The following is a 10,655-nucleotide window of genomic DNA, read 5'->3' on the forward strand; positions in this document are numbered from 1 at the left end:
TTACATAAGATCTGTTGCATTAATGAGGATGGACTTATCAGGTATCTTCCATAACAATTTATAAATAATTCTTCCAACACAAAGTTTATTTCATCATCTTCTATAGCATAAAAAAAACCCAGGGCAGTCTTCAAAGCTTCTGGGAGCTTGTCCCTAATCGCCCACACATTGCAAGATGGGATGACCCTTCTGTCAGATTTCTTTAGCCTGTTAAACACCTACCAAATGAAAACCATTGATATCCAACATGTCGGCATTTCCTGTAAGAAGAGAAGTACAATAAAAAGTTTGAACAGACTAGTTAAAAAAAATCAGAGTGACTATTCTTACACCGTAGACAACTATAGATATTCCTTCTTTGTACGCACAATATCTACGTGGAACAGGTTACCAATACAAGTAGTTACAGCACCATCACTTACCCAATTTCAAATTTTGGCATTGCCAGTACTGAGGGAGTTGCTTCTTACAGCATCCCACAAACAGTTTTAGCGATCGAAATATTTTCCAATTTTACTTGCACTCTTAAATCACTTGTAAATTAACTTACACTGACTGGTTTTGCGAGCACCAAACAGCACACTCCACAGCACGAAACCTCCTAGGACAAGCAAGATGCTTTTTAAGGAGTATTTAACTCAAGACTCAAGACCATTAAAAAATAATTAGTATTGATATTACAATGTCTTTATAAGGAATTAATCATTCTGGCACTAATCATCAATGATAATTTTTGTTGAAAATATATATATTCTAATTAACCATCACTGTGAAAAGCCCATATTCAAATGCATTGCAAAGTGGTGTAACATAGCATTTATTTTATCAATATTAATAAACAATTATTTTGAATAGAATTTATCATTTCATTAATATAATACTTTTTTGTAATATAAAAATAAAAATTAGTTTAAAAATTACAAATGAAGATAAAACAATATATGTATAATAGACTATCTTGTTTCTCAATCTTTTCTAATGTACAGTATTAATAATTACCCTGTATTTTGACCATCAAAATGGCTGGACATTTGACCCTCTACTAGTTTTTGATCCAGCATGGAACAATCAGGGCCACGCCTAAGGCGGGTGGTTATATTTCCGAGAAGAATGCCGAAAATTAATCTTTGAACTAATCTGAATACTGTATATAACCATTGCCAATGTATTATGCAGAAGTTAAGTTCTGTGCACATTTTTCCAAGCCATTTTCCGCGCAAATTTGAGCTAGCTTTCAAGGCATCATCCACATTCCACGACGAATAAACTGGCATTTTAGTAATGCCTGTAGTAGTAGTAGTAGGTCCTAGATAGTTCCATGGATCTAATAATTAACATGTAAATTAATACACATAATTGAGACATTTTCATAAGTGAAAACCCATATAAATGAAAAGAACGGCCAAATTTACATTGGAATATCTAAAGTTTGACACGATTTTTTATGGGGTTACCGAATGCAAGCCTTTGAAAGTCGGTACATTTTAGGAAATCTGTCTCTTATACACATCTAGATGTGTATAAGAGTTTTTTTTGGGACCCAGTTCACGAGCCTCGTTTTCGAATACCGCGCTCCAAAATCGAGTGCCGTCACCGTCGTTGTGGTCGCCCATCCCTCTATTTTAAATTAAAAATTAATTATTTCATCCCCGCATCCCCCCCTTTAAAAAGATGAAATATCAATATTAATAATGGTAGTAATAATAATACGCCGTGGCTAGAGATACGGTACCGTATCGGAACTTCCGATTGCTAAAGGTACGGTAAATGATATTACGTCATGTTTAGCCAATAGAAACGCCGATACATGCGTGACGTCATTCAGTGCACTGCTGCTGCAAGAATGTGTGAGTGTGTGTTGGCAACGATCGAAGATAAGAAATTTTGTTCGTTCGCGGGTGTTGTTGACAAGACCGAGGCCCTATAGCAATTAAAAATGATAGCAGTTTTGCTAGATTTGGCGACATCAAGCGAGAATAATTAAGTATTTTAATAGTAGAAGCCATGCCTAGGCCTTAGCTACCCCTACCTTAGCTGAAGCCTAGCGAAGCCGGGGGCCTATACATAGGCGTAGATCCCGGGGGATGGGGATATATCCCCCCCCCCCCAATATTTGACAAGGGGGAGGTCCATTGTATCATCCCCCTCCCCAATATTTTGACTATGTATGGGATAAAATGGAGCTTTACACACTTCAAAAGACTGTCACAGAAATAATTTGCACTGTCTTGTGCGCTTACAAAGATGAAAATTAGCATAATGTATTAATGTTGATAACAACATTATTTTATCTGGTACCAATCTAAGCTTCAGAGGGGGGGCACATCCCCTGTCCGCACAAGGGCACACATTGGCGCTAACACCAGGCGCGTATATGGGGTCTTGGGTCAGAGTGGGTATTTATTTTTTAAATTTTTTATTTCAACCATCTTTAAAGAGGTAACCCTTCTAGTTTAGCCCAGTAGGTTAACTGATATTCAGGGGCCCTCTTTAATACAATTAAAGAACAGTACAAACAACATCATCATCATCATCATCATCATCATAAACAACAACAACAACAGCAACAACAACCCTCATTTCCCGGTTAGTAATACCACCACCCCCCCCCACTCCCCATATAGAAAAAAATACGACATAGGCTTACCGTACTCGCGCGAATAAGCGCCCCTTTAGAATAATTCAATCAATCCTGGACTGTTGATGTTGGCATGATTTGAGGTGTGGAATGGAATCACATTCTCTTTTAGTTAATATCAAAATGAGGATATTTATCTTGCACAGATGAGAGCTCCCTGGACAGACAGTATATTTCCAACTTTCATCTTCTTACATTTTTCTATAGCCTATAGTCCAACTGCTTTTCCGACAATTTGCACCGAACACATTCTCATCTGAGTTTTCAAGAAAACCTGCAATGATCATGCATTCCTGCTAATCTCAATCGGTCGACGGCCAACAAGCCAACCACCACCACTAATTTCATCTGCTATTGTGCTGTTATGTAATAATGTACTCACAACATTCTTGTCATGACAAGCCATGCTCTCTGGACGATTATCTTTTCCGCCGCACCACCGTTCGTAATTTGCGGTTTCCTTATATAATCATTTTTCATTCAAAATGTATCTCTTGAATTTAGTAAGTTCTCATAATAACCACTCGATTTTCATCTGTTTTCATAAGCGACCCCCCAATTTCCACACTGTTTTGATAAGCGCCCCGTTCGAATAAGCGCCCTGTTTGAATTAGCGCCCCTCAAAAAGTGCAAAAAATATTTTAAGCGCCTGGGCGCTTATTCGCGCCAATACGGTATCTTATTTATAATATAGGCCACACACGTGTGTTTGAAACTAAATATAAGCATGTTCATCATGGTTTTATTTATTACAAACATATTCTTTCACCATCTATACACATTGAGGCCCTTCTTTTAGGTTAAAATGATCTATCTTAAATTTGTCTTGAGTTTGGGACTATTATGTGTTTAAATAACTTAAAAGGATAAAACTAAAAAAGCCCTAAAAAATGCGCGCCAAGGGCGCAAAATATTTTTGTGTTTTTAATTCTAATTTCGTCGGAATTGATGAAGACTCTCTAAAATGTGCAATTTATAGAGGAAATTGGCCTACTGTAACAAGAAATGCGCGCAAAGAATTTGAGAATTTTAGGCACTTTCAGGAGAGGATGCATTTGTCAAGGGGTGGGGAAAGATTTCCAAAGATGGATATTTTCCCCTTGTCCCCCGGTGTTTTTAATTCTAATTTCGTTGGAATTGATCAAAACTCCCTAAAATGTGCAAATTTTAGAGGAAATTGGGCCATGTTAACAAGAAATGCGCGCGAAATTTGAGGTTTTAGGCACTTTCAGGGGATGAAAGGGCAATTTTAAAGGGGTGGGGAAGATTTTTCAAAGATAGATATTTTCCCCTTGTCCCCCAGTGGTTACGCCATCGGGCAGCATAGATCAAAGGAGTTATGACAGTTTTTGAAGTGGAGAAGGGGTTGCAGGGTCATTATGATATCTTCCTTTTTATTCTTGTCTTTATTTTTCTCTTCTCTTTTTCTTTCCTTTTCTTTTCCTCTTCTTTCTCTTTCCCTCCCTCTCCCTCCCCTCTTTCTTTTCTCTTATTACCCAGCCCGGTACGACGGCTTGGTCAGCCCGGTAAAAACCGTCAGGGGGAGGGGGAAGTTCCCCGCGCCTGTTACAACACTGGCTAACACGCCAATCATCCCCCCCCCCCCAATAAAAAATATTTTTCTACGCCACTGGGCCTATAGCTAGAGAGTAGTAGGCCGGCCTATACCTAGCTATGCCAAGGTAGGATAGGCCTGCCTGAACATCTCTAGGTCTAGGTCCAACCTTTCCTTGTTGTTTACTGCCTATCTTAGGCCCTCGCCCTAGCTAGTTGAAACCTGGCTATGAATTTAATTTAATAGGAAGTTAAAAAAGGGGAAAAATTGATCGCCCAAAATGCCTCAGAGGTTGCGTCTGTCTAGAAAACAAATATGCGGACATCCCCTTAAGGCGATGTTATTTCGATCGGCCCCCCCCCCCCCATTTTCGGGGATTATGACCGGTTGAGCCGCCGACAAGTTGAGCCGCCGGTCATTTCTATGGAACGCCAAGCGCGTCTCTCAGTGAATGTAGTGCGTTAATTGCGGTGTATTTCAATTAACTTATTCGTTCTTGGTACTGTACTGTTGTTTGGGATGTATTTCAGTTTATTTACTCATTTATTTCAATTTATTTAATACTCGGTTTTTGCACTGATTTATTAAATATTTTTGAGACGTATTTCAATTTGTTTACTTGTTCTTTCTATCATTTTAATTTAAATTTTGTTGAGTATTTGCTCAGTCAGCTTGCCAGATAGTAAAAAAAAAAAACTCCATACATTCTTATCATTTATTATATATAAGTTTAACAAATAGTACAAAAATAAAAAGTATATAAATTACAAAACCATAGTAAATACTACTATATAGTACCGTACTTAAAAGTATGTTTGAGAATAGTACTGCATGTAAACATTAACAAAGTTTCATTGACTTACATGATCTAGTTCAATGTCTAAAATGGGGTCATTGATTACATTGTTAAAATTTTTGGCATTTTTGATATTGCTGCCTGCTTCATTAAATTTTTTGAGGTCTTGTTTGATTGTGGCTAGTGTCCTCTCTTCACCATCTTGTGTCTTGGTTGCCAAGCAATAAAGGCAAATGTGACGACCTACAGTCAAATTAGAAAATAACATGAAGACAGTGTTATAAAAGATGATATATAATTTATTAAATGCATTCATGCAATAAATGATGTTTTAATAATAGTTAATAAAAATGTGTTATCTGCATGATGACTCCAAAATATACAATCAACTAGCATAATATCAAATATTATGGAATAATGCTGTCAAAAATTTGACATGGGAGAATGTACAATATCCAATTATTTAAGAAACACTTTTCATGGATTTGACTTATTTTAAAGTGCAGTACTGACCACTTGCTCCTGATAATCCGTAAATACGACATTCATACTCATGTCTCCAAACGCAAACAGGTGCATTTCTTTCCCACTGAAAAAGAGTATCATAACCAGTGCCGGATTAAGCATTGTCTGGCCTCAAGGCACATTTTCGAAATGGCCCAAAAATACTGGTGCTGTAGGAAAACATTTAGTATAAATCAGAACATCCGATGGCCGCAGGCTCAAAATCTGTCGTGTCGGAGAGAAGCGTTACTCTGCCACAACTATAACAGTAGAATGTCTCCGAGTTTTCTAGCCTAATAATACCGGAAAATGGAGTGTAAATAATATTGCAGTCCAACTTTTGATGGCCCATCATTTTCACCAGGCCCACAAGGCTTGTGTCTTATTTGCCTAATGGTTAATCCGGCACTGATCATAACGTGTTAAATCAAGTAAATTAACTTAATTTACAGGTACTTAGTTTAATCACCATGTTTAAAATTATTTGATCAAATTAAATTGCAATTTTATTGCAGTAATTTATACCTACTTCCACATCATCGATTTGAGGTCTTCTGCCTGCTGCTTTATCCTCGCCATACCGGTTTTCAAATTGTATGTGCAGTCACCCGCCTCCCAAATTAATATAGTGACTGTATTCTGCAAAGAGTTCGGATGCTCAACATTTCCACTCTGGATCATTTGAATGTCCCTCCACCTTTGTCTCCACCTAGCTTTAGCCATATTTGGTTATCTGGAATTAATCCATTATGCCAGGTGAGTAAATCAAGGCTGAAAAATAAACAAAACAATTTGTTAATTAGTCTAACCATTAAATATTTTTGGAAGAGTTAAACTGTAGACTTTCGATATTTACCTGTCTAGTTGGTCTAGCATTTCCCGAACTTTTTCTGCCAAATTTTTAACAACTACAAGTGGGACATTAGTCAATAGCATTTCTTCTGTTTTCTCGTCCTTTACCAAAAGGGGGAGATATTCTTTTAGCAAGTTGTCATTGATTACTCGGCTCTCCTGTCTGTGGATGCTGGCCTCACTCTCACATTGTATCTGATATTTTGCTAACCATCTAGAAGAATCAAAATATAAAACCGGATGAATATAAAATGCTGTAATGTATCGCTGAGCAAATTTTTTTTGAAGCGCTTATGTTCACTTGCTTACCTTTTCAATACTCTCGTTCTTGTTCCACTCAGACCCAAATGTGCCTTCATGGACATGATGTTACCATGTGGCATCCGAAAGGGGGTACGAAGTATGTCCTTTAGTTCGCCTTGCAGACCCGAAATTTCATGGCGATATTGCTCATTGGTTGCTTCTTCGGATCCGCTAATCATCGAACGGAATTTCTTGACCTGAGAAGGGAAAAAAAACCAATATTTTATGGAAATTAAAAAAATTAACTTATACTGCATAAAACATATAACAGAAAAAAAAAATGTTATTTACTTGATTTGTTCTTTTGTCTTTTTTTTTTTTTGATGTTGCATCTGATTCTACTCTCACATTTGGAATTTTAAAATATTTGATTGTCTGAAAGAAGGAATTTAATTTATAAAATTATAAAAATTCCATTATAAAAATTATACTATAGTGTTAAGCCGGGCACTCACTGCGTCATACGACCATCGCACAACAAATCCAACTCCACTACGTGTTAGCGATTAACGAAGCAACGCCGTCTGCTGATTGTCGGTAACAGTCTGAACGGATCGTCATTAAAAATGATCCGTTGTGCGCACATCGTCGCATTGCGTTCTTCATAGAATCACATCTGCTGACGACCGTCAAGCACAGTGAGTGCCCGATCTTACATTTGCTTCTTTTAATTCCATTTGCTTTTGCTTCGTGGAAACATGAAAGAAGTTACATTACCTTTCCCCCTGATATAAATGTCACCACCCCATCTTTTGATTTCCTCGATTTTTGTTGCATGAGATGGTGACCTAAATTTTCCATCTCACTTGTGATAGAAGCATCCAGAGGCTGTTGAAGGATGGCTTGAAAGGAATCGTTGGTATGTTGTTTAGCATAAGTGTGTTCTTGTTGTAAGACACATACTGTACATGTGTGTTACAATTTTGACATTGCAACTGACATTGACATGTATTACATTTTACAATAACTGACATGTAACATTGTACAGATCAGGTACAGCAGTGACAGACTTGTAATGTGATTCAACTGAACAAGACGGACACGACATTACATCATTATCTACAAAAAATGACTGAACACACGCTTTGCAAGCAACATGGTGACACAGTAACTCAACAGGACATACACACACTACATTACAAACACAACACATGAATGGACTCAAAGAACCAATGATGGTGTAGGAATCTGGAATGTTTATAAGCATGGTATCAATTGAGGAGAAATGTGTGGCAACTGATGATGTATGTGCCATCCTTCTCTTGCACTCTGGTGCTCCTAAACCTCTGTTCATTTTTTTTGGCTGCCCACCTATGTGAAAACAATATTCAAACATCATTATTAATTAAAATTTACCAAGGTATAAACATTATAAAATAAAAATGCAAAGGAATGTTTGAACTTGTAATAGTGTGCCAATTTAGTATTAAAAAATTATATATTTTTTCATTGTAAAATTATTTCAACAATTTCTATGGTATATATCATGCACTAGAAGATTACAAATGTTTCATTAATATTGTGTTGATAAGCTATTTAAATAATTTATTAAGATAAAGATTTTTAAATATTTTTTAATTATTTAAAATGAAAAAAAAAAACATATGACAACCTTTTTTAAATGTGTCATTGCAAACCTCTCACGTTCCGACTCGCCTATGCGCAGGCCATTCCTTCAGTTGAACATCTTTTTTCTGGACTACAAGCTTAATGTAGCAGAGATTACAGAATGATTGAGGATATCTGTTTAAATCACTGTCTCTGCTAACACCAAGTTGTAGCCAGTACGGTATTTGTTCACATCTTTACTCCTTCCACCATCTTTGTTAAGTTTCGTGCCACACACTCTACAGAGTGTTGATAAAACATTTTTATGTTTTTCCATAAATCTGTAAAAACAAATATAATAATATATTTATTGTGTTGTTAAGTTGATAACTATTTTGTAGTATGACAAAAATGTCATGAAATTATGGTATTTGAGCTTAAGTTTGTTTTATTTTTTACTAGCCTGGCCTATTATTACTTTATTTTTATTATTATTATTATTGATTTTATTATTATTATATTGTACTGGAATCTAGAAATGCAATAAAAGACATAATTTTATAAGAATATTATTTAAAAACTGTTGCTGAAGCTGCTAAATTGCCTAACATGGCCTATGTGCAAAATTCTATATTTTGATGGACCCAAATAATTGGATAAAATAACCTTCAATAATACTTTAAAACTAATTATTCCCCGTGTCTAACTTGGTCATTTCCACTGAAGAGTAATAAAAATTCAATATAAAAAACTGTTTTCATTACAAAAAACTCTGTCTAAAATATTATAAGCTTACTTACTCATCATTAATTATCAATTAATTTACTTCCGCATAGGCGAAAATCTAGGCCTAAAACGTAATGCAATTTCCCATTTTTTTTTTTCAACATTACACATTTGATATGACATTCAATTTATACATAAAATTGTGTTAATATTTCATAGTAACCAGAAAATATTACTTACGTTTATATGTCGGCAATATAGTTTTTGTAAAAACAGCGAAATACTTGGGGTGGTTTCGTGCAAAAAACGAATACAGATAATTTCGGTCGCGCTTCGTTTCGGTCGCGCTTCATTTCGGTCGCGGTTTGTTTTCAACAAATATATGGAGCGCCAATGGAGTTGCGAAACGCTAAATTTAATATAACTAGGCCTAATTATCATTGCAAGNNNNCATATATATATATATATATATATATTCATATTTATGAACTGCGCAGGGGTATTAAAGATTTCAAGTGAAGAATGATGTGTGTATTATTCGTTTATTTCTTCGAATTTCCTTCAATTCTCTTGATATGTTTTATCCAAACTCTGGAAGCTGCAAGAAAAATAAATATATTTATTGTATAAAAAGTTCAGATTAAATATTGAATGATTATTGTTTTAACTAAATTATGAAATAGATTTCAGATGGTAACAATATTCAATTCAATTAAAATCAAGATACATTTTATTGACCATAATTATTAAAGTATAGTACCGTATATGAAAACGCAACAAAAAGAATAGCATGAAGCACATACTAAATTCCATTGTTTCAATTACAAGATCATGTTGCAATCATGAATATATCACCGTAAATGGAAGAAAGAATAAGAAAGATATTTTGTTATTGGAAAGATAGCAAAACAATAATAATTAGGCCTATGATAACCGATTCACGAACTAAAATATATAGGGCATAGGCATATTAAATTTTTCGTTTTCGCAACTCCTTCGGCGCTCCATATATTTGTTCGAAATAAACCGTGACCGAAACGAAGCACGACCGAAACAAAGCGCGACCGAAACGAAGCTCGACCGAACTGATCGGCTACCCAAAAAACACCGGTAAATCGAGCTTTCAAAACAAAGCAACGAAGCGTATCATTTTGGCGCTCTTGTATTCTAACACTGGGGGCGCTATATTATTTTTAGCATAGGCGTGGGTACGTGCCGGTGATGGATGGTTGGTTTGGTCAGGAACTCCCTGGTTTGGTGCATAGAGCTATTAAATCACATTTGAATAAATAACAGCTAAAATACTTTAAAAAATTACAGAAGTTACAAAAAAACAATACAAGATATAAGAATCACATAATTTTTTTGAAAACAACAGCAAAGATTAGGAAGAGGCATTGCTAGATGGCCCTATCATTGGTAGGCCTCATTGAAAAGTTAGCCTGCAATCATCTTATCCCCTCTCTCTTTTTTGGCTCCAGCGCATTACACGGGTTAACGATTTATTAGGCCTATTGCACACTCTTACTACTCGGTGTTGGCTGTATCAGTTGGGAATGTAATAAAAATCTTGTATCTTGCCTCTAAACAGTCATCAAATTACTGATCCGATTGTGTGTGCATAATGAAAACTTTCGGACATCTGCTCACTGAACGCTTCACTGCACAGCTTAACACAGTAAATGAGTCAAAACGAGAGCCACTTTTTTCACAAAATCGTCTTTATTTTTTGA

The 10,655-nt window shown here is 35.8% G+C and overlaps 1 protein-coding gene across 3 annotated transcripts; it reads right to left on the reverse strand.

Annotated features, from left to right (window-relative positions):
- Positions 1 to 5,167: 5,167 nt before the first annotated feature.
- Positions 5,168 to 9,290, reverse strand: LOC117111118. Of its 3 annotated transcripts, XR_004445821.1 has the most exons (9): positions 9,163 to 9,290; positions 8,261 to 8,537; positions 7,366 to 7,959; positions 6,940 to 7,023; positions 6,655 to 6,845; positions 6,350 to 6,559; positions 6,023 to 6,264; positions 5,503 to 5,786; positions 5,168 to 5,232 (listed from the first exon to the last, which is right to left on the reverse strand). XR_004445821.1 is itself a non-coding variant. In XM_033253992.1 (7 exons), exons 3-7 carry the CDS (start codon positions 7,447 to 7,449, stop codon positions 6,171 to 6,173), a joined length of 663 nt encoding a protein of 220 aa, XP_033109883.1. In that variant the 5' UTR covers positions 7,450 to 7,959; positions 8,261 to 8,537; positions 9,163 to 9,290; the 3' UTR covers positions 5,845 to 6,170. The 3 variants fall into 3 exon arrangements, 1 of the variants encoding a protein (XP_033109883.1); XR_004445822.1 differs by lacking the exon at positions 6,940 to 7,023; XM_033253992.1 differs by lacking the exons at positions 5,168 to 5,232; positions 5,503 to 5,786 and having other exon boundaries at positions 5,845 to 6,264.
- Between the last annotated feature and the right edge of the window lie 1,365 nt (positions 9,291 to 10,655).

The sequence above is a fragment of the Anneissia japonica genome, unplaced genomic scaffold (assembly GCF_011630105.1).
Source record: "Anneissia japonica isolate Jap-2015-1 unplaced genomic scaffold, ASM1163010v1 scaffold285023_len34679_cov108, whole genome shotgun sequence".
NCBI lineage: Eukaryota > Metazoa > Echinodermata > Crinoidea > Comatulida > Comatulidae > Anneissia > Anneissia japonica.